This window comes from Triplophysa dalaica, chromosome 16, assembly GCF_015846415.1.
Source record: "Triplophysa dalaica isolate WHDGS20190420 chromosome 16, ASM1584641v1, whole genome shotgun sequence".
NCBI classification, from domain to species: domain Eukaryota; kingdom Metazoa; phylum Chordata; class Actinopteri; order Cypriniformes; family Nemacheilidae; genus Triplophysa; species Triplophysa dalaica.
In genome coordinates, this window is record NC_079557.1 from 3,766,008 (window position 1) to 3,790,888 (window position 24,881).

Consider the following 24,881-nt stretch of genomic DNA (forward strand, 5'->3'; position numbering starts at 1 on the left):
AAACAGGCACATTATTAAAACATGTCCGCCTACTTAGCATTTGACAAAGTAAGATTAGAAAAACAAAAGGATTTTCTTTGTTGCTTGTCACATCAAAGCACACAAGGCAGCAGTGACTGATCTATTTGTCGATGCCATTCTTTAAACCATTTTAGCCCAGATGAAGCTATTTTTATCATGCCTGTCCACAGCTGTTAGATACTTACTGTAAGCAAAAACAATTAAGTATTATCTTAAAAATCTGTGTTATCTGCTATAAATCATGACTTTTATGTCTATAAAATAATCTATGTAAACATTTAAAATTTTGATTTTTTTAGGCTGATAATTATGTATTAGGCTGTATAAACCTGCCAATACAAAGAAAAACAACCTCTAGTTGCTTTACATGTCAGACAGGCAGACTTAGTAGATGTTTTGGCCAGAACACCCCTCAATCTGAAGTAAGAGTATTGTGGACTATTGTTCACTCCTGGATTGTAAAACCTGGAGGTTAAAGACCCCATAACTGTACTCAACAGAATTAGCATGCAAATTGAAAGCCGAGGAGCAGCTGTAGCACTTAACCACCATCACGCTATTGGAATAAACATATTGGCCACACTTTCCGACCCCGTGCACGGCGGGCAAAAGGCGTGCGTAGTCGCATAACAGCCTTTTGCTCTTTAGAAAAACCCAAGGACGAATCGAGGTGAACGCGAGCTGTGACACTGAACACATTACATACGAAACGCTCCATGCATGTCCCATTTGTGCGAAACGACCTTTGCCTATATCCCCCAAGGCACGATGCATAAATAAGATCATCCCAACTGGAATAATATTGAAATCGCAAAAGCACAGACATCACTAAGTACGACAACAAAACACCGTTACACAACTACGGATCGCGTTGAACAGGGTCGCACGCGCGTAATGGGAAACGTGAAGCAGGCTTGCGTTAATAATTGATCACTCTGAACGTGGGACGTTTCAGATGGGAGCTTTCCATGTGATTCAGCGAGCGGCTTTATCAGAGGCAGCTGCAGTCCCCTTTACAGACACACTCACTGCCTCTCCGTGCACCAGAAACAAGGACGTCCTTCTTTTGCCTGGAAACCGGAGATGTTAGAAACAAGCAGTTAGAGCCTCGCTGCATCATTACTGCTGAAGTTTCATTTCTGGGAGTTAATCGGCTTTTAGAGAACATTAAAAATCGTCGTACAGGTAATTATGCTCTTTATGCGTTTGTGGAAAGCGAGCGTTTGCGCGCTTTGGTGGGATGGAGCGGAAGCGGGAGCTGTCCGCCACTAATGGTGCTGAAATCAGCCTCTCCGCGAACGAGGAAGTGCTTGTGTTTTTTGACACGTATGGTGAACAGGAGTAAATATTATTGACGTTTAGAGCTACACGTAATTAGTTGTGTATATAGGCACTTAGAGATCGGCATCATACAACATGGTGATTTGGGACTTGCAACGCTGAAGTGAATTCATTCATCAGCAAACGTTTGTTTGGGGAGTAGAAAGAAGGAGAGTAGCTCACGTATGGGACTGCCGCGGATGGATAAAGGAAAGTTTACACACAGATTCACTGCCTATTGTCAGATCGAGTAGTCTTTTTAATAAAAGGAAAAACAAAACTTTCAATTTACATTCCTAGATTTGAGTCTTTACATCGGGAGGATTGTTTTGCTGTCAAATGTTAATATGATATATATGGGTTGCAATGTCATAAGGCAATTTCCCTCGAGAAGAACAAATGCACCCTGCAGATTTACTTTAATTGCACACACCGTTCCCATCTCCCACAGCCGAAATTAGTCTGAATTATTACGAGATACGAGGAATGTTGTTTTATTAGCGTACGTGTTACATGTAAGCGTTGATAGTCCACTAATGCTATAGCGTATGCATGCTTTTCACAACTCCGCTCTTGGTGTGAACTGTATGCACGGTAAGCAATATTGACCTTTATTGCCCTTCACGTGCGAATCTAATAAACTGGTCGTTATTTATGGCATAGTATTGTGCACTAAATCATTATCGATGTAGGTTGGCGTTGTTTTTTTGTTACAGCTTATACCAACTAAGTTATGATATGTTAGTATTTTTGTTCAATTAAGTAATTCTCTGTTTCACATTTTAGATCTGGCTACAAGGGACTACTTGAAAAGCTTAACCTGAATGTGATATTTGGTTGAAGAAGGCAGGAATAAAAAGCCATCATCATGAATTTTGTTATGAAGCAAGCGTTGGGAGGTAAGTTTTAAATTGTCCCGTTTCTAAACAGGCTTGATTCCGCAGACACGCACGCGGAATAGACTGACCATATTTTGAGTTATATACTGTAACCTACTAAGACTGCATATCTTAATATGCTTACATACTTCCTTAATTGTCATGCGCTTTATTGGAACGCACATATGGCAAAAAACCAAGTGTTGCTTGTTCTGTTGCACCAACCTGTACACTAAAGTTTTGCGATGCTTCGGAAAATGCTTTATTTGCTGAGCTGGTATTTGTGTCCTTCATAGATTTTGTTTGCAGAGGTTATCTCGCGCTATGTAGAGGTGATTGAGTCTTTGCGCATTTCGAAATATGCCGCAGTACAGACGCGCTGCCTGTTGTTTTATCACAACCCAATGGAATCAACGTTTTTCAGCTGGAAAACCAATTTGTTAATATATATTTTGAAACCATCCATCCTATAATTTATTTCCTGATAATCCTTTTATTAATTACTTCCATTTTGGTAGGCTAATGACTATTGTTTTTAAGGCACATACAATATTTTTAAACCCCGATATCGACATGCGCACTGCATAAACATGCATTTATTCCATAAATATCTGGCATTAAAACATCTAAAGCATCATTAACTCCCTTTGCATTCATAATAAGGATTTTATCTATCGCTCTCTTTATGGATTTAGACCCATGAAGACTGAGATTCACAGACCAGTCTCAAGGGGTGTCACCAGGGCTGGACTGTGGCGCCTGATGAGAGGGGATGTTCTATAAAAAGATGCCGTACGATCTGTTTCATTAACCAGCCGCTGGGTAAAGCAGCCCACGGGGGTCCTGCCCTAGTCCACTTGCTTTATCGATAAAAAAAAATGAGCGAAATCCACTCAGCTGTGTGAAAAGGGATTTCACCCTTGAAAAGAGAAGATGCTACCTCACGTTTACTCGCAACTTAAAATTTTCATAATTGAATTGTTGTTAGTTATGGATTGTTTTGGGTTATTCTATTTATTTGTCAAAATATATCTAGATTTACAGATGAAAATACATAAATACTGCATCTTTGGATCTGCGAGTGCGAATAAAATGCTATAAAATCGTAACTTGCCACTGTTTAAGGTGATTTAAAATACGTAAGAAAGACGAGCAATCACAATTTTTTATGCACTCTCGAAGAAGACGCAATGACGTCATCACTGGTTACATTTTAATGCCATTATAGTATGAATGCATTAGCCTTCAAAGACAAACTATTGTGCTCGAAAACATTGACACAATTCGCATTTAGAAGATTCCAGGCTGTGAGGTAATCCAAACGCTTTTGGCTATTTAAAAAGAAGGAGGAGCCATTCAAAATGTCCCACCCTAATCTGGCAGTACTGTTTCCATGGAAATGACATCAACGCATCACTTCAGCAGTTTTTAATGCTGTGAAGTCTACCTTTTCAAACATTATAAATGAAAAATAAAAAGTATAACTTTTACAACAGAAAGCACACCTAAGGCCTTTAATAATGACCTGCAGTTCAATAATAATAAGTCTTTATTTTAAGCAGTTTAATGCTTAGGGTTAGAATATTTCAGGACCACCGGCGCTGCCTGCCGAGAACTGTCCTCAATGTGCAGCTTCTTTGGTACACACTCATGATTCTTGCTGTTATCTTGCTGTATCTAGTTAGACCAAGTAGGCAGAAAAGACTTAATGTATTTTTGGGAAGCTTTTATTGCATCACCGAGATGCATCCATAAATGCATTACTGCATCGGCCCGGTGCAAAACCGCTGCCCTGTGGGGTTTTTGGTGTGGCTGCAAGCTCCACTGTTGATTGATCCTGTAAATCAAGGAACAGGCAATCTTCATTCGCCAGTGGCGGTTTTGACAGCCACCCTGTCGCCCAGGCAGAGGTGAAAATATAGGTGTGCCTGTCTTCGTAAGGGATTTAAAGGCAGCAGGTCAGTTGGTGGAGAGCTGGCTAGGCAGTGGAGCTTACGGATGTGAGACTAATCACAGTTTTGTGTGAGAAATCCCCTGGGCTTTCCTGAAGCATCATAACCCCACCCTTCAGAGGCGTGGACACACACTTTTCAATTTCCAGCAGAATTTCACACATAACAGTTAAGTCTTCTTAGCTACCTCTCACGAAAACCTGCCATTTTAGATTTTATTCGACACATATTTACTATACACATTTGTATGTAGTGCGTTAGATTTGCAGTAGTTCCCTTCACTAAATGCATATTTCCAAAGCAGAACACATAAAGTAAATCAAAGCTTTAGCCACATAACCCCTCCCTTCACATCTCTCTTATTTCTCCTGATTCTTATTCCTGACTTTCTCTTTCTCAGTCTTTCTCTCTTTTATTCTGGGTAAAGCCAGCTCAGCGAACTGGAGTAAAAGTAAGCATATGGCTTACGGTGTTATAAAGGCACGGGACACAATCTTCTGCTATAAACACACACATTGCAAACCATAAACCTTTTACATTTTTAACTGCTATATGGATATTGTAGGTCATGCCAATACTGCAAGAGAAGGGTTTACTTAAATATACACAATATAAGACGCTTTCATATGTTGATACATGAACTGTGAAAATTGAAAGATTCATTTGTAGAACAGGCAGGACTCTAGACAACGGAAACGTTAATGATACCGGTAGACAGATTGATGTTTAGCTCCTGAAGTATTTGATCAGTCTTGATAGAAGTGATAAATCTAGATTACAACCTTAACACCTTTTTTAGGAGTAAATTTTGCATCAGAAACATATTTGCCTTAAGATACACGTGTTAAAAATACAGTTTGTGCAAAACCCGATGATCCATATTATTCCAGCACGATACCATCCAAATACCATCTTGTGTGCTTCAATGAACGCGAGGAAATCAGACCTTTTGTAAAAAAGTGAACACGGTAAATGTCACAAACATGCGTACATGTAGTAAGTGATAAACACTTAGCTTTGATAGTCTCATTTGTGGTACATGTGGTTGATTCACACAGTTTGTCTTGGAAAACAGCATTGCCTGTTTTTCTGCTGTTCTGAATTGGAGAGAATGCATTTTACCAACCGCGTTTAATCATTCAGAACACCGAGCCTGCTCCTTAATGAGATCACCTTCACATCAGAGTCAGCTCTCTCGCACCCAGCGGGGGTCTGGCACGGAGCTCTGACAACGGGTCACACATTAACATGGGTTAGTTGAAATGCAAATGCAAAGCAACTGAAATGACATTAACTTACTTGAAATCGTCTGCGCTGCACTGAAACACAATTGAAAAACACAGACAGTAGGGGCATTTTATGAGCGTTCATGAGCTAAAAAACAGCTCGCCGCTGTGCAGCACAATGAAACAGAATGCATCAAACTTCTTTTAATTGAACTCAGCATCCTTAAAATGCAGCGCAGGTTGCGTGAGACCAAACACAAGAGACAGTCAAAGGCATCAATCAGACCACACGTTTAAAAAGGTAAACAATTTCAAAACAACTGTTTTCAGCACCCTGCTACTTGAGCGACACATTATTTTACACATTTTCAAATGCTACACTATCAACAAGTTCCGGTTACGTTTGTGTAAAGAGAAAGCGTGTCTGGTATAAATGTGGGTATAAATGAAACCCACTGACAACAGAAAGCACCGTTTGCACAGCGGCAGAAACAACGATTATTGATGTATGCCCTGACCCAGAAACTGATCCTGTACGCTGAACTGCCATGATTTTTACCTATGTAATGAGAGATAGCATAAATGCAGCGACCGCAGCACGCTTGGCTGAGATCAATACCAGCCCTCTGTTCAGAGAAGTGGGGTTAAATGTTATATCTGAATTACAGGCCGAATCAGAGGAACATTAAAATAGATTAGGGGGCTTTTAGGAGCTCTTAGAGTCGGGCTCGTGGACTAATCCAATGCTCATCAACTTTTAATTGTAATGTGAGCCTCTAAGGCGATGAATATTTTTCAAGAGAATGACACAGCACATTGGAGTTGGCAAAAAGAGAGAGAGAAACATGGCAGAGGAGGGGCAGTAGAATAGAAGAGCCAATGTACTGTCCGGGGGTCAATACTTTTAGGGGGCGAGAGAAAGAGAGAGTTCACTTCTTGCCTCCTTTCTTTCTTTCTTTCTTTCTTTCTTTCTTTCTTTCTCTTTCTTATTTCATGGTTTCTTTATGTTTTTTCCTTCTTTCTCTTCCGTCTTTATTATCTAAAAAGATTTTTTTTTCAAAATGTTTTTCTTTCTTTCACACACAATGATCTTTCATACAAAGAAATGTCCCATTATTTATCACTTAAGTTTAACATATTTCACTATATTTGAAAGACATTTTCAGATGTAGCTCTTACAAGTACTGCTAAACCTACACACACCTGTTCTACATGACTTCCCTGGACAGGACACAACCTGTTCTCTTTTCCCTCCTGTAGGTAATGTAAGAAACAGTAACAGCTGTGATTTGTGCCTGACCTTCCACCCTCGCATCCTTCTCACTACTCTCCCTCTCCATATTTATTTCTCCATTTTATTATCACACTCTCTTTCGGGTCAGCAGATGAACACACGGTAGAGCGAGTGGACAGGTTCTCAGGCTGCAGGTTTCTGGCTTTGAGCTGCAGGGACTACATGTGTGCAATGGCCCTTTCAATGGCATGCAGAGAAAACACCTGCCATTGTGACACACGTAGCCACAACGCAACTGGCAGCGTGAGCTACACATCTGTAAACGATCGGTTACGTTGTCAACACATTAATCCACAATCAATGACCTTCTATTGCCAAGTGACCTGTAGTGACACATATGCACACACACAGGTAATGGCACACTTTCGTTCCCTGGCCCCAGAATGACCGCAGGTCAGGTCTGCCGAGGGCATTCATGTGTGTCAAATTGGATGAGTCATGATTTTGGACCGGCCGGTTGTACATGATGCCATGGGGCTCCGTCTGGTCTTTACCGCCAGTTCAACACAACAAAACTCACTGAAGTTATCTTTATTAACAAGCACATTTTAGACCAAGGGAGGGTAGCTAAACATACATGCCCTTAAAATCAATGGCGCACCTGTGGAGTGGACGTTTAAAACTTTGGAGGTAGTTGCAGTCTCATCTCTAATGGTTAGTGACTATGTGCAAATAACTAACAAATGTTTATTTTTCTTAGATGGCTTTTAACCTTTCACATCTAAAGTATGGTACATTGTGGTTTGCTCGTAAGATCTCTTTCATTGAACTTTGGAATCATTGATTCAGACAGATGATATTAAACCGTATGAAACGCTATGCTCATCAGCAATCATAATATCATTATCATCATCCTCTTTTTCCTCTTCATTATCGACAATTTTCTCCTGAGGATCAGAACGGCAGCTTTACAGCACTGTTACCTCATACTGCGCCGTCTTCTCATGAACTGAAATTTGAATAACAGTCAATATATTATTTCATGAGGAGGTTAAAAAAAATTCTCATTTTCCTCCTATAAGAAAAAATTAAAAATACAATGATTTAAAACCCACTCAACTGGCCTGACATTGTCCAGACAGCCCCATAAAAAGCTGCTTGACATTTTATTTAATTGATTCTTCACATTTGGTTCTACAAGCTCTCTGTTTAAAGGGGTCATATGGCACGAATACGTGTTTTTCTGTGTCTTTTTGGGTTATAAGTTGCCCATGCATGTATTAGACAAGTAAAATTGCAAAAAGACGCATTCTATCTAAAAGCGAATTCTCACCCAGACCTTACTGAAGGCCTCGTGTAACCACACCCACAAAAATCTACGTCTGTTCGTGGTATGATTTGACTGCCCAAATGTATACACATGTAAAGTGGGCGTACCTTTCAGTACAATTGTTCTGGAACCTGATGTTCCAAATATGGTAAGAGGCGTTACATTTCCGTCACACGCTTGCAGTATTAGACCAATCACTATGCACTGGTTAACTGGACAATCATAGAACACCTCGCTTTTTTAGAGCAATGAGCTTTGTAAAAATCTGCGTGTTTCAGAGAGGCGGGGCAAAGAAGAGATACAAACATGCACAGTATGTGAAAAAAACATAGTTTTTTAAAGTGGCCCTAACACGCACGGTTTCTGCCAATTTCATATTAATCTTGAGTACCTATAGAGTAGTATTGCAAACTTCGTATCTTTGAAGAGTATTTAGTTTGATCACAGTTATAAAAGATAGATACAGCTGTACGATTATTTCCATATCATACACGGCATGCGGGGGGGGGGGGGGGGTGTGTAGGCTGAACTAAAGCACATTGCCAACAAAACACAGACATCAGTTTCACTCCTGCTCTCCCTGCTTTCGCATGCTTTTCCGGGAGAATTATCCAATAAGGGACTAGGAAATATCATTACGAAACCGTTTTATATGTCCGAAACCTGTACAATCACTTGGGGAGTGTATCGAGCAAAGAAATACTACCTCATACGCCCAACACGTTTTTTTAAAAGTTGACCATGTTAAGCATGAGAGGACAGCACGTTTAACATTGAAAATAAGTTAGAATGCATGTCACATCGTTGCAGTACCCCTTCAACCTTAAATTGTGTATACACATTGCATGACATCTAAAATAAACAATACCATTCGTTTTAGCCATGTCACATGACCCCTTTAACTGTTACTTTCTGCTGATGTAATATTCCAGTGTTATGATAGGAGTACAGGGTTAATCTCATCCATAAAGCAGCCTAGAAATTATCATATGTAAAATGACTCACTATCCCAGTTCACCAAAGTAAAGATTACAGTGCGAGCTGGCACGGTGGGACCTTTTTAAAATGCCCTTGTTTTTTTATTAGCTTCATGATTTAAGACGTTTGACCTAATTTAGCAATGTTCTTTTATAGAAATAGATCCAGACACAATAAACTCCCCACGTCTCCTGAGACTGAACAGACTTGAAGTAAAATCTCAAGCTATTGAGTTAACTCCTGAAGGAATAATTCAGACCAATCCTGATCCTCATTTTTAATCAAATCCTGAACCCTCTGCTATAACAGTCAAAGAAATTAAGCTGTTATACCAGCATATGACTTTATTTCTTTCATGGACCACAAAATGGGAAATTTAGTGCAGTCGATAATTTTTATGGTGCTACTATATTATTTTTACCATCTATGATCTGTAGTCATCATTCATTGTAATAAGATGAAAAACAGTGACAAAGCAAGTTTTAAAATGTAATTTCTCATGGACTAAAGAAAGTCATAAATGCCATTTAAAATGAAGACTTTAATTTTAAGTAAACTATTCCTTTAACACCCATCATGTCCTTAATGCGGAACCTCGGCAGGCAAAAAATAGACTGTTGACGCATCAGTTAGATAACCTTGTCGTGCCATACTTGGCAGTTGGGTTTCCGAGCTGCTATCCGGTATCCCTGTGAGAGATCTCCACCGCTTGCTGGCACAGGGCAGAGGTCTTTTGGCCAATAAGCCGCCTGCCCTTGACCACTGTCCAAAATGGCGGTCACGGACCAGCACGAAACTGGCAGCCTTTCTGTCCCCAACAGAGTTAAACTAAAGCACAGCTGATAAAGTGAGTACTGATTCTATTCCACGGTCACCGCTTCCTCAACCGTCACCACTTCTTTAAAAAATCTCTCATCAGTTATGACCTCACAGACTGATGTGGAAGTTCATTAAACAATCTGATGCTTTCGTGATGAACTACATCACTTGTCATTGTGTGTACGTGTGATACGAAATGTATGTGTGGACGTTTGCTTTGTGCTGACTGTAACACAAGGTTAGGCTATCACGCTCTTTGATGGGATGTCTATTTCAGCCTTATTACCATAGAGATGGATTTAGTGGCCATATCAACAATACATACACCTGCTAAAAGAGTGATGTATTAGTAACTCCAACCCCGACTATAATCAATTCCCACGTTGCGTTAGGGTCTATGCGTGAGTGAATGTCACACACAACTGGTGAATGTCACACACAACTGGTTTGGGTGGAAGTGGGCTATCATAAATAGTACTCCTCAAATCCAAAATGCCTGTTGACCATTGTTCAGCAGAACTTCAGAAACTTAGCATAGGTTGTGGTAATTCATGCATTAAAATGTCTACCTCTCAAATCATACACACAAACAAGATGCTTTTTGAACTCAGATCTTAAGATTCTTACCTCCATCACTCGAGACAGAAGTGACATGCCGGACAAATGTTTTATAAGCGCCACAGCGTTTCCATCCTTCGCTAGTCAATCAACTGGCAAAGTAATTTAATACCTAAAAAATTACGAATTACACACTTCACTAACCATGGTCTCTTCAGTGGTTCCTTTCTTGGAGGAGGGCTGCACGCTTTTTAAAGCATCATGCATGAGAAACTAGATCTTCAGCATTACCCCAGTTTCCCCAGATATGGACAGACGCCTACGTCATTTGCCATCTGGTACGGGGAGATTCCTTCCCGATCTTGTAAACGTGTTATGATTCTTCTATGTCTTAAAAGACTAACATGAACAGGACAGAATGGAACAAAGGAGAGTATCTACGTTCATCTGTAGCTATTTTTGGCGCCACATTTGCTGGCAGATGGAGTACAATCACTAAAGAAAATCTCATCCCTGAAGAAACAAGGCTGTGGTAAAATCTTAAGATGTTTCTGACAAACTGCAATGTCGTTTAGTCACATTGATCAACGATTTAAACAACAGTCATTGGACAAAATAATAATAAAGAAAACGATTTTGCAGTTTCTTGGTTCATGACCCAAAGACATTGACTTCCCCAACACATACAGTGAAAAAAGATGTAACATACAGCATCTCCACACCATACCTCACCTGTCGTTACACACCTACTAAAATCTATTCTTGGAAGGACGCTTGGGTTTGCTTTGTTTTAACAAATGGTGTGTATGGAATTGTGCAGCGTGTGCACTGTGACACTGGAGGAGAGTTACAGCCCACAGTGGCGCTCTTTGAAAATCATTCATCGTCAATGTGACCTCAGGAATATAAAAAGGAAGTCGGTGCGGCTTTCACTCTGGCTGCAAAAGGTTGTGTGTTTTCAAACGATCTGCTTTTACCATATTTTAAAACGCTCTATTTGTGCCAAACTGATCATTTTCTCACCTTGTCCAAAAGGTGCAGTGATAAAATACACAGCTCAACTCAGAACTTACTTCTGAATGGAGGTTTTACCTCTTGAGCTGAAGGTCTCTGGAACAAATCTTGTGTTTCAGTCTGCGTTTGGAGCAGCACTCTTATGGCGAAGGTAGGCGTCAGAGAGAAAGGCAGTAGTGGGCGTGTGGAGAGGCCTCTGCTGACCCATCAGCACTTTACAGAGTCCCTGCAGAGCTTTGCCAGAATGTTCCACCTCCATCTAAACAAACACATCCAACCAATGCTGAAACACCAACAAGACCCATGCTGGCAAATATTATATCTTAAGTTGACGTTTAGCATTCTTAATAAAAGTATAACTTGCAAGTCTTTTTTACTTTTTTAATGGCTTATAAGCTTGAATTACTTTACAATAAGGTTGTATTTCCTTTACATTTGGAAATGCATTAGCTAGTGCTGTCAAACAATTGATCATAATTAATTGCAACCAGAATAAAAGTTTGTGTTTACACTATACTGTATATGTCTGTGTAATTTTGTATTTATTTATAAACACAAAACCATATACATAAATGTTTATATAATAAGGAAATATTTAGATATGTATTAATATTGACTAATAATTGAAATAAGATATAAAAGTTTATTAATTTTTCTTAAATAAATGCATGAATGAATATGCCCAGTGCACAGTCACATAGAATGTGTTCTGCACACAAACGTTTGTTCTGAATGCTGTTTATCGCAATTAAACGTTTGACACCTCATTAGCTAACATGAACCAACAATGAGCATTAACTAATGTTGTAGATTTAAAAAAATAATTAAGATTAAACCAAAATAATACAGTAAATGCATTATTTAATGTTAAAGGCGGGTTGTCCGATTTCTGAATAACGCTTGTTTAGACAAAGTCGGGCTGAGCACCAAAACAACCTTGCAGCCAATCAGCAGTAAGGTGCACAGGATGGAACTCATTGCAAATGAACTCTTCAAATACCTTATTGTAAAGTGTTACCATAGCTTTGCAAAAAAAAACCAATAAAATGGCATAAAATATTTAAATCTGGACTGGAAATAGAAAGCATGTTCTAATCTTTTTAATATCGACCCAACCCCTTTGACTTTGTGTCCTTGAACACGGCGATACACAGAAGGCTTTCTCAGAAAGGCTGTTCTTGTAATGCGTACTGTTTATTGTAAGTTGCTTCGAATAAAAGCATGAGCAAAATGACAAATTAGTGCAGAAGACAGGAAAGCACATCCGAATCCTCAGTTGTGGCTGCAGCTGGTGTTTTGATGAGACTGCAGATTTGTTCAATTCACAGGCGTAGCAATGTGGTGTGTTTACTAAGCAGAGCGTAATAAATTTGTTCTTATTAGATCTACGAGTTTAAGCCACATAACAACAGCCGAAGAGTAACCTCAGAAGTCAAAGCACAGCAGCGGCTGTGTGTTAACTGGGTCCAATAAAAATACTCAAAAGGAAATGCAGGAATCGTTGACGGTTCACAGACTCATTGATCCGAGATGCCAAAAAATGCTAAAGCATTATGTTTGACAAACAATCAGGCCAGAGCCATTGAGGGAGAGAGTTGCGCCAACGGAAATCCAAAATGTTCGCATGTCACGTGATTCATGGAGACTTCAGATTATGTTATATTAAGTCATGTTTTCTCTTTAAATGTTTAATTTCTTTCACTTTTTAATTCATTAAATGCTTTTCGTCTTTGAGTGGGTTAGAAGTTTACCTCAGTTTAGTCGCAGCTTCATGCGTAACTAGTAACTTCCGGGAACTATTAAGAGCCACCATTGCTGTGAAAAAACTGTTCCATCGGAGTCAACCGAGTTGACGCTACTCCCTCTCTCAATGGCCCCGAGTCAGGGAAAAGACCAACAGAGTTAAGAGGTCAAAAGAAAGATGAATTCCATATCAATTCTCAAACACATCGAGGACTTTTCAATCCAGTTAGAACATCACCAGAGATTCAAACTGGCACACATAGTACTGGCTGAGACAATGATAGCAGGACTTCGGTCTCTGGGCTGCGTTTTTGAAAATACTATGCTCATCTGAATGACTGGCAGACGTGTGGACGTCTGGGATTCGTTGGAATGCAGACATCATTTGGAAGCGTTGTCCTTGAAACAACAGCTTGGTGATATCCGTCCCGTCCATACAGTCTGATGCACAAATGCATCTGACCGCCAAACGCTGTGGACCAAAACGGCCCACCCATTTTGACACAAATCAGGGATTTAAAATCGAATTTTAACCTGAAAACCAAGAGGGGAAAATTCAAGGAATCAGCTTTGCATACACCGATGGAATTTGCAAGGTTAACAGAATAAAGAAATCATGCGTATCATGGATCAAATTCATATTCAAATCAAATGATTAAGTTTATGCTGATAAAATGATTTGTAATGAAAAATATTTTTCATATTTCAAAGGAGCCCAAAACGAGATGGAGAGAGTACAAGACACCCATAAAATATTCATAGGAGCAAAATCAATTGCTATCAAACAATTCTGCGGATTAAAATTCCAGATCATGCATGACTACACATGGAAAGGTCAAAAACACTGCACACCCATATCCCAAAGGCTCCCTTCAACAATGAACATCATTTATGTTGAAATTATGCCAGACAAAGTGCAGAACTGAGCACTCTTAGGAAAGAAAACATCAGCCAAGGACCGAGCAGCGAGGTCATTCGCTGTTATTGTAAGTCAGAGCAGACAGTGGACCTGCAAAGCTGACGCGGGAATGTAATTAGCAAGCCATTTGTGCTTAATGTACAGAGATAGCAGTATAATAGCTCAAAATGGAGGCAGACATAGAGACCAGCAGCCCAGTAATGACAGAGAATTCAAAGAGAAGGTCAGAGGAGCCCTGTGTTACTTTACATTGAGGGGTCAGTAGGTTTGCTTTTACTGAAATGGTCTGGCCAGAGAAAAACGATCTTAAAGGAATCTTAAAGGAGTGGTTCACCTAAAAGTAAATTGTGTTCTTTGAACACACAAAAAAGATACTAGTAGAATAGTTACTTGATATTTAATCGGCTGTAAATATCTAAAAACGCACAATGAAAGTGGATAAAATGCTCCTTAAATGCGATCCCTTCATACATTTGCCTTGAAAAATAAATGCAACACTTTTTTAAAGAGGATGTATGGAGACTCTTGAGGTATGACATTTCCATTCAAATTTTGATGGTAATTGCTTTTCTTACACAAGCGTGAGCTGTCAACACGTTTGCATGGAATTTAAAGTGATTAATGTCACTATTACACTTCAGCCAGGCATTATTAATTATTCAAAGGATAGATTGGTTCATTCCGAGCTTGAAGAAAAATTACTATGATGAATCAACTTGTCAGGATCCATCAAACAACAAGACAAGGTACAGTGCATTCATAAAACTAAACAATGGCTACAAAGTGTACATGCATCAATATTTTGTTGATTATTCACCTTGAGGCCCATATGTAATGTTTTATTTTTCATCATTTCTCTCACACAAACAGAACATGTTTGCTGTGGTTCCACAAAAGAAAGCATCACCTAAAGTGTGCTGCAAGCTGACTAGATTGAAAAACTATTTTTTCCAGCGGGAACATGCTTTAGGTGGGGAGAAAGTGGGTGGTCCTTTGGGTGGTCCTTGGGCGTGTCATCTGGGGCATCAGGCACTACAGAGGTGGTTGAGTCACATGACATGTCACAACGGGCCCCGTTACAAGTCGTGTTGGTAACATGCCGAGCTTTGTAAATGAGGGGAAACCAAAATGGAATGCTAGACTTGAGGGGTAAAACAGGGACGATATTGGAACATGCTCAGAGCGGTTCATTACTAATGATTTCCATTAGGAAAGAAGGATGCTGGAATGAAATCAAGGCGAAGCTGATTAATTACAATCTGCTCATTACATGAGACGATCTTAGAAATAGATTATTTAACTGGGAATGAGGGTGTAAACCTAAAATCAAAGCCACATGTTCACAGCTCCTAGGCTGTCTCATAAATCTAAATCATAATCCATTACCAACATAATTTTACAATTCTATTTCTTTAATTCTTGTGACTTTTCACTAGCGCTGGTGCATAGCAAATGATTATGTTCACACCAGATAAATGGATAATATCCTTCTTTTAGTTTCTTAAACAAACCCAAAAAATTATTACAACAGAGAATCAAAGAAACATACAGGGGACGGTTATTATAGACCAGTTTGCAAAATGTTAACACTGGTCCAGAGGCACTACATACATTATAATAATCTTAAATATATTCGTTTAACATTTTCCTTTTAATGTTCTATATTTTGTTAGAACGTATGTACAGTGTTAAAAAACTAAAACTGGACCAGCATCGAACCAGCTGAAGACATCCAAAGTGGTCTATAGTTAAATCAAACAAAAATGAATAAAAAACTCACAACTGTATAATCTTGACAGAATAGCAAACATAACTGAAAAAAAACACTAGCAAATTACAACTAATTACAATAAAAAACTAAACTAAACAGTAAATTCTATATACAAAACCCTTTACAGGGGCTTCATTAAAAAATCAAATACATCAACCCATCTAGAGTTCAGTGTAATGTGAAAAGCCTTCAAGAGTTTCTCAACTTTCCTTGACTGATCTGTATGGACATACAGCACATGTGAATCACTTGTTTTCTTCCTGGCTGATGTGGATGCTGTGGGCTTTTGTTTACGTGGCTTTGAGCCAGCTTGTTATTGTACAGTTCAGCCCTGGGCTTTTGTATGCGTGAAGAGTCCGTGTGGCTCTGGCACCAGATTAATCAACGTCTGAAGCCCGCTACCTCACTCCCGCTTGCTTTAGCGCGTCGCCAAGAAAGCCTAGGAGGCCTGCACCATTCGCCGGTCCCCCCTCAAGGATAAAAAGGTTAATCTTTCGAGTGAGCAGGCCCTGTCATATGCATTACAGTAATGACGAATGTAATGGATCCGGACAATGGCCGTGTGTACACAGACTGCATCTCGCCAACGCTGTTTGGAAGAATCAGAGACACAGTCTTTGAGCCACGGCCAGAGGGGCAAAACACTCGCCATGTGGCTCATTGAGTGTTTAGTCTGATAACTCAAAGGGAGGCTGAGCTTTCAGGGTCTACTGTGACTATGTCTGCAAGACAGTATGTTCTACGTCTATTCAGGGTAGACCCCAAATATAAATGCATTGTAGAAATGAAATATCACCTGACACTCAAGAAAACGCGTTGGCATTGTATCGGCATTTGTGCTTGGTTGAATTATTTTGGATGCACTACATGTTGAGCTGTTTGCTTTTAGGTGTACATACAGTACAGTTAGAAAATAGCGTGCAGTAGTGTCACGCTACAGAAATATTGTATTTAATGACTATAAATCTAAATAAATCTACGTTACTATCATCAAGGTTTTAATAGTCAAGCAACCCAGTGAGTGTCGTCATTTAACCCTTTAATACCATTTTAAGTACATCCTTCAGGAGACAGCTGTGCTCTCAATGGAAGGCCAGCTATTCCCCGCACTCGTAGCGAATTGCCAGATGTCTGAAGACATTAGGTTTGATTATTTAAAAAAAAACATCTTTTCAAGGAAACCAACCAGAGCATTCGCACAGCACCACACTAGGGAGTGATGTCTCGAGTATAAATTGTCTTTTTACCGTGTTGAAAACCCAAACACTGCTTTTTAAAACCTCAGAGCGTGAAGAACAAGGGTGTGTGAATACTGTGAGAGAGAAGAGCTGAGAAAATAGTCCTTCGTACGTCTTTACCGCTCTTTACCTGTATTGCTGCTGTCCTGGTTGAAAATCAAAGAGAGAAGTGCCAACTGAGGCACTTCGATGCAAACGGATGTCAGGGATGCTGGGAAATGAACAGATCGTCTCCGCACAGCTATTGATATTCCTGGTCATGCCTGTTTTCACAAGGAGAAGGTCACAGTTGTGAACGTGTCAGCGTATCAAAAACAGGAACATGCTGCTTGGCTGTCTTAGTTTCAGGGTCCAACTAAGACAGAGAGAGAGTTCTTGATATTTTCAACAGAAACGCTTCAGCAGTAAGATGTTTTAAAGTATTTTGAATATACTATATGTCAGGTCACCAACTGTCCTATATTTCATAAATACAGAAGGGATCTATTAAACAACAGTAGTGTATATAAATGCTTACATCACCTGTTTTTATTGCTTCAAGTTTATATGATTTCTAACAGGAGGTATGCTCACCTGATGAGGTAACCATAGCAACGGTGAGCTGCTATAGCACTTTAAGTTAGGATCAGCATGAAAGGGTGCATCCTCAAAACATAAACCATCAACTTTTATTACAGCTTAACATATCACAAGTATAACTAAAAACTTGCTTGAAAGGGGTTCAATGGGACAGTTCCCCAAAATGAAAATGAAAAAAATCCTTTCATCATTTAATTATTGGCGTGTCATTCTAAACCTGTATGACTTTTTTCGTCTGCAGAACACAAAAGAAGATATTTTGAAGAACGTTGGTAGCCAAACAACAATTACCCCCATTGACTTCCATCACTTGAACACAAAACCAACGAGACATTTTTGAAAATATAATTTTTTTTGGGTGAACTATCCTTTTAAGCATTTGGTTAGGATGAACCTCAACAAACAGTTCAGATAATCATCTTTTGGCCAACCATAAATGCCATTTTTCATCTTAAATTCAAATATTTTTTAAAGTCAATACTTAATATTAATAGTAAAGTCAGTATTCCCACTTGTTCAAATAGCTTCTATAAGTCACATGGTATTTAAAACAGGGTTCATTAACATTATTCTTTTGATCATTACACATTAAAATTCAAACTAAATACAAATTTGGACTTATTTTGGATCAATGTGTCTGTGCGGTGCTGTAGTCTTTGGTACCTGAATGGAGGCCAACACTTTAACTGTCATATTAACACTAGATAAATGGACTCCGAGAGAAGCGGCGGCACAATTAGGCCGTCACTGAAACTCTGATTTACTCTGAATCTCAGCACAGCAGAGATCTTGTCCCTGTCCAATAACTTGTAACTTTACTGAACGTCTTAGACAGAATAGATACGCATTATTCATTTTGTTCTTACTAAAATAGACAAACAGAGAAGTGTCTTTCTTTGTTAGCGAAATTCGTTTTAGAGAATTGTAGACTGGCTTTTTTTTTCGGCACGTTTACTAGGATGGGTCGCGTGCTGTGATGGATTTGTCAACAGAAAAACACAGCATTGCCCTTATGATGTCAGCACGATAAAATAAATCCATACCCGTAAATGGACAGCAGACGTGAGCTGCATGCATTACGGTTGTCCTTGACCTTGGCGTTCCGGCTCAGCGCTTCGGGACATCTCGCCCGATGGATTTTTCAAAGGATGCAGAGAGAAGATGAAAGAGTTAGACCAATACAAAGCTGCTTATCCAACACCACGCATTTGAATAATGTATTCTGATGAGACTCACTCGAGAGATCTTGAGTGTCGCTCTGACCCGGACGTGGCTTTCTCACGAGCATCACGCTGGGAATGGGATTGTCCTTGAATGAGTTTTCATAGATCACACGATTAACTGAAGGCAAACAAATTCCGTCACACACTGGCAGAGGGTAGGCGGAATGTAGGCTACATTTGAATAATGATGTTAGTTATCTTAGGGATCAGAATAGCAGTGAGATCAATGGGTGATTCACGCAGAATATAAAAAGGCATATTTAGAAGGCTAATACAGGAAAATGTTATTTCTCGGGGGTTGCCTTTTGTAATGTTCGTGAGACAATGGCTTTGGCGGACGCAGCTTCATATGTAGCGACAACTATAAGTAGCCTAAGCCATTTGCAGGTTGATGTTTTCAAAATGGGGAAACCCGTGGGTCGGTATCAAAACATTGCAGGGTTCTGAAAACTAAACAAAGAAAATCGCATGAAGAGCATAGCTCAGATGATTTGCTGTTCAATTACTTGAAATTCTAACTTTTGCTTGCAAATGTATATTTACAAATCTGAGCACGGTGTGAAACCTTCAGATGTCTTCTGAAACTGTAGAGGTGGCATATAGAAGGATACACTTTTATTCTAGGGAGTAAAATCTCATTCTGGTCTCCATTGAATCTCAATGGTGTCTAGGACACACAGCTACGATATTAAGGTGATTTGTCGTTTTCTCTTATACGGATATGATGTCATCCTGAGTCCTGCTATCAGCTTATTGAGAGCTTCAGTGATTTGTCCTAATGGCCAATAATTGAGTCTGACCTTTCTCTCTGACCTTCAAGTCCGTGGACCTTAAGACTAACCTTATTCAACCTATTCTGACATTTACCAGGCCTGAAGATCTAATGAGCTGTCAATCATTTTGTCTGAACACTCGCTTATGACTGTGTACACAATGTTACAAACAGAGCTTGTGCTAAATATTGCAAATTACATGGACTGTATGGGGTGCAAGGCTCCCTGTTGCCAGAGCCAACATAGTCATTAAGTGTGATTACAGAAAATGTTATTGTTGTAGAACGTCTAAACTAATAATTAAATAATGCTGTAAAAAGCTGAATTCTTAAATTATATTTTTGCCTATTGTTCCCATATCTTTGCACATCAGCACCATCTTAAACTTCACTGTTGTCATGACAATACGCGCACATCCTTTCACGTCGTTTTCTTGTCACCTCACCTGTGTATGAGAATTTAAAATAGCCATTTTTCACCAATTTTAAATATTCATATTTTAAAAAGCACAGTTGAATGCATACGTCTACAATCCAGTGTAAAAATAAAATTTAGAAAACCTGAAGGGCGAACACTGAGCAGAAAAAAACTAAAACAAAAATCTGATTTTACTGAATGCCAATCAATAGAGAAAAGAAGCTGCTGATACAGTGCAAAGCTTAAATGATGTGAACTTACTGTAATCTACTGTACTTGTATCATTTCAACTGTAAACTCTTCAATTTAATAAGTTAAACAAATGATATTGCCTGAAAGAAAATCACAGATCGATCTCTTTAAAAATGTATTTCTCCCGTAAAGCTATGAGACATACTTTTTTTTTGCTTTGCTGTTTTTGCTCCAGCTTGGATTTGTTCCTAAGAAAAGACACTTTCTTCTATAAAAAAAACTTTCAGAAGAGATCTATACAATGAAAAAACTGCCATTAGTTTTGCCAATACAAATTTTACTGCGTGGCAACGATGGTTTCATCTCACTTGTTTGATATATTCATCTTAAGGCCTTTTGGGAAAATCATCGGAGACAAAACTAATACTCACTGCAATTTAAACATCAAACTGCAAAACGTCTAATGAGTGTAAGTAAGAAAATACTCAGAAGTATTGAAAACGAAACAGCACATATAATAACTAACTAATGTTTTAAAATGAACACATCGACAGTTTTATCAAAATAGAGTTTTGTCATTAGGGAATGGGCAACATGTGGATGTTGAAACGCAGAATGTTTAACACCACCCTAATGGTCTGCTTTAAAATATCCTGTAGAATTTTTTTTACACTTAAATATCATGCAGCTCAACACGCAACAGTCGCGTCTATATATACAGTGTGTGCAGGAACAAATGGCGAAGAAGAAAGTGTGACGCACAGGTATGTGTTAATTTGTAAGTGTGAACGTATTTTCACAGTGTGTCAGGTGACAACGCAGCTCACTGAGAGATTACACACACTGCCACAACACAAAAAATCTTGTTTTGATAGTTCCGGCTTCTTCTTCACGCTTTCTGAAAAGACAGCTTATTAAAGCTATGGCAAACATAAGAAGTGTAAAAGGAAAGTTGTAAAAAGCAACTCAAACGCATTAGAGTTAACAGTATTAATACTAATTAGCCGGTCCAAAGAAAAGTCCTAAATGTGTGAGACAAGGACAATTATGAGACCAAACAATGCAAACGTGAAGCATGTAATTTGTTAGGGACTCTAAACCCCCGTTAGCTGAATGGTAATGTGTAAATATGTTGCAGTAGGTGTTAATAACAGGTTCAGTCTCTGCGACCCTGCCAAAGAAGCCTTTTTAATTGGCTGCCGAATCCACAATTAGGGGCGTGTGTAGCTGCACCTGATATGCAAATGAAATTAGGCATAACTCATTATAGTTCATTTACATGGGCTTCTCAAAATTATAAAGTAAATATGCGAGTTAGACACATTAATTACACAGAGTTAGCTATCTTAATAGTATTTTTAATGTTTAAAGAGCTAGCAGAAGATGAAATTAATGCATACATTTTGTTATTGACATTTCTGTGACTTATAAAACTCAAGCATCAGTTACTGGGAATTGTCATTTATCACTTGTTAGATTCACATATTCAGTGATTTTAAAGGAATAGTTCACCCAAAAAACTAAATTCTGTCATCATTTACTCTCCCTCATTGTTTGTACCAAACAGTTCTGTGGCTCCATTAACTACCATAGAAAACATTACAATGCTTGTTAATAGTTTCCTAGAACTGTTTTGCTTTTCTAGATTTTCAACATTTCATCAGAACAAAAACAGGTATAAAGTACTTTGGCATACTGGTGGCCGCGAACTGTTTGGTTAAAAGCATTCTTCCAAATAGCTTTCTTTGTGTTCATTAAAACAAAGAAATGTATACAGATAAGCGTTAACATATTAAGACGATAGTGAGAATAAGGTTTCGTAAAATCGATCAATTTAGTTTATTTTTCAAAAAAGTTAAACATTGCAGCTTCAAATACATCAATTTCTCAAGTTAAACTGGTGAAGTGATATTCTGTAAGTTCACATGTTAATACAGAAGCAAAGCTTGCATGTGATTAAAAAATAGAAAAAAAATGTTCAAGGTCACAAGTGACGGCAACATTAAAGAATAGGCTTAATTAAACAGCTCCATGCATTTGGTGTATCCAAGGCAACATATCGACATCACAGGTATTTTCTTTGATTTCTTTTCTAGACACGAATGTGGGCGACGTCCCATAACTATTTTTTCCCATAAAATCTCTTTTAAAATCTGGAAGTTCGAAGCAACGTGAATGCTGTTAGGTGACGAATATGCTTCTAAATATCAAGGTGTGAGCTACTTTTACAACTCCTCATGAGTGAAACGTACACAAAAAAATAAAGTCTTTCATTGTGACTTTCCAGACCTTGAGACGTCAGTTTGTTAATTTTTCTTTCCCTTCATCTTACTCTTCACTCATTCTTGGAGCCTATTTCTTCTCATCTACTTGAACAGAGCAGCAAAAAGCTGACTATTTTTACCCTTTTGACTCTAAAATAAGACACGCCAGCTTTGGGATATTCCCGGGTGCAGGATACCGGGATGGAAGTGTCTTTGAGCTGCTTTGTAATTGGTTTGCAAGGTTACTACACTTGATTTTATTACACAAACTCAGGCCTCGAAAGAATCGTCAAAACAAGAAGAACAAGAGCTCCAATGATCAGACCTTCATTACAGAGACAAACAACTATCTCTGAACGCTTAATCTAAATATTAAATATCCAGTGGACACCCGTACCCAAAATACGTTCTCTCACACTTCTCTCCTTTTCATTTCCACCACAAGCCTTTTTCATGACACAACCATCTACAACCTGAAAGGCAGTAAGTGGGCGACCGTGACAGCACTTTGAATTCAGCTAAAAATCCTTTCCCTTAGGTTTGTGTGGAGTGGGTTCTGTCTGTTTTCTCAAAATTGCGGGACGCACAGTCTTGCTCTTCTGTCACAACTCTGTACCCACCAAGATGAAAGTAATAAGCTGTGAGAGACAACTGTGGACTTGCACGATTTCTGGCTGCCCACCAAGATCATCATGCTGAGCTACCCAATACTGCAGCAATCCAGACTAGAGATGTGTATCTGCACGGGCAAAAAAAGAGAGACGTGAAATTACAGAATCCGAACGGATTAGAGAATAGCTACGACTAGACAAATGCAGCTGGACAAGTTCCTCTTTATTAAGCCTTTTTAAACATGACTCATCTGCCACTAGTCACCAAAATGAATTACAGAGATGAAATGCACAATGTCATGAAAAGCAGAAGTGTTTACACTTACCCAACAAGCATGCTTTGCATTTAAGCTTGAATCAAACAGGATGTTTAAATACAGACAAATGTGAACATTACCTTTAAACTATTTCCAAGAGAAACACTCAAGATACTCAACGAAAACAATACATTTTGCATGTGAATCTTGAAAGATGGTCTTCAGTTGTGAATCACACAAGTCAAGATGTGCCGTGAGCTGTTAAAACCAAAATAGATGGTGGTCTTTACGGTAAAATGTGCCAGACCAGTGATTGATCAGCCCAGACCAACACCATCAGTCCCATCTGCTGGCTCTTCGTGCTCTGTTTCGGGAAGATAGTGGCGGAGAATGGGTGATAAAAGCCTTTCGTGATGGGTGTCAGTAGTTCTTCGACTATCTCCTCTCGGGAGATTTAGGAGATACACCTTACTTCCTATAACCCCCCAACCTCTTCTCATTAGAAGACGGTATGCTAGCCAAATACTTCCAATTTGGCTCCAGGCGTTTGCGCACTTTGTTCTTTTGACCTTGACTGAAAGGCAATTATATATCATATTGATGAGGGCTTTGTTCATTGCACCTGTGCTTCATCAATACTGCATACACAGTAAAAAAAGAAAAAAAGAAACCAGTGTGCTACAATGCAAGAGCGAAAACAAACGAACGATCAAAAGCCTTAACAAATATAATGATTGCAAGAAATTTCATAATTTCTTATTTCAAATATTTTGTTTCATAACACTAAGAAAACAACTAGCAAATCCCACATGCACCCTAAATAGTCATCATAGCCCAAAAGTAATATCGATTAAATAGATCCAAATAATTAAATAAATATCAAATCAGTCAAAATTGTATCAATGTGTTAACTGAATTCATATTTTAAAGGTAAACTGTGTGTTTCTTCAACATCTAAATATCTTCACCTAACTTAGCTAAACAGAAAATTACGAAGTCTCATGAAATAAATCATAATTACATTGTGATGGGTGAAAGGTGTGCTAACTGTAAACATACGGACTGTGGAAGGGTTCCATATTCGTTATGCAGAGTAGCATTATATGAGTGATGGTGTTTGTGGATGTCTCATGGGGAATGTTGTCTCATGTCTTCTGTTGGTGGAGGTTAATGTATCTGCGGGGTAAGGGGGAAGGGACTGGCAGGTGCGAGATAAAGACAGATGGAGCAAAAAAGAAACGCTGAGTCTTTGTGCTCTCTCCACGTGCTTGGGCTCCACAGGGGACTCGGTCACCCATCTCACAGTCCTTCAGTGTATATGACTTCCAAACGCGCAGACACACTCTCAAGAACTTAAGTTGAACAATTTTTACTAGAAAAGCCAAAATGCACAAAAAGCAAGAGTTCCTTCTTTTAAATGTAAGATAAATGTGTAGGTATGGGGGTAATGTTCAAGATCAAGAAAACATACAAAATGATAAAACAAACCTTGAATGGACAGTTATAGTAATCCACTTTGACCAAAAGTGACATCATAGCTATTCAGTACAAGAACAGAATTAAG

General features: G+C 38.9%; 1 protein-coding gene across 1 annotated transcript in view; it reads left to right on the forward strand.

Annotated features, from left to right (window-relative positions):
• The first annotated feature begins 973 nt into the window (after window positions 1-973).
• Window positions 974-24,881, forward strand: part of LOC130438350 (complexin-1) — a 36,465-nt gene continuing 12,557 nt past the window's right edge. Inside the window, exons 1-2 of the mRNA XM_056770230.1 lie at window positions 974-1,206; window positions 2,128-2,240. Of these exons, the coding sequence (XP_056626208.1) occupies window positions 2,210-2,240 (31 nt within the window). The 5' untranslated portion in view covers window positions 974-1,206; window positions 2,128-2,209. The remainder of the gene's footprint in view (window positions 1,207-2,127; window positions 2,241-24,881) is intronic.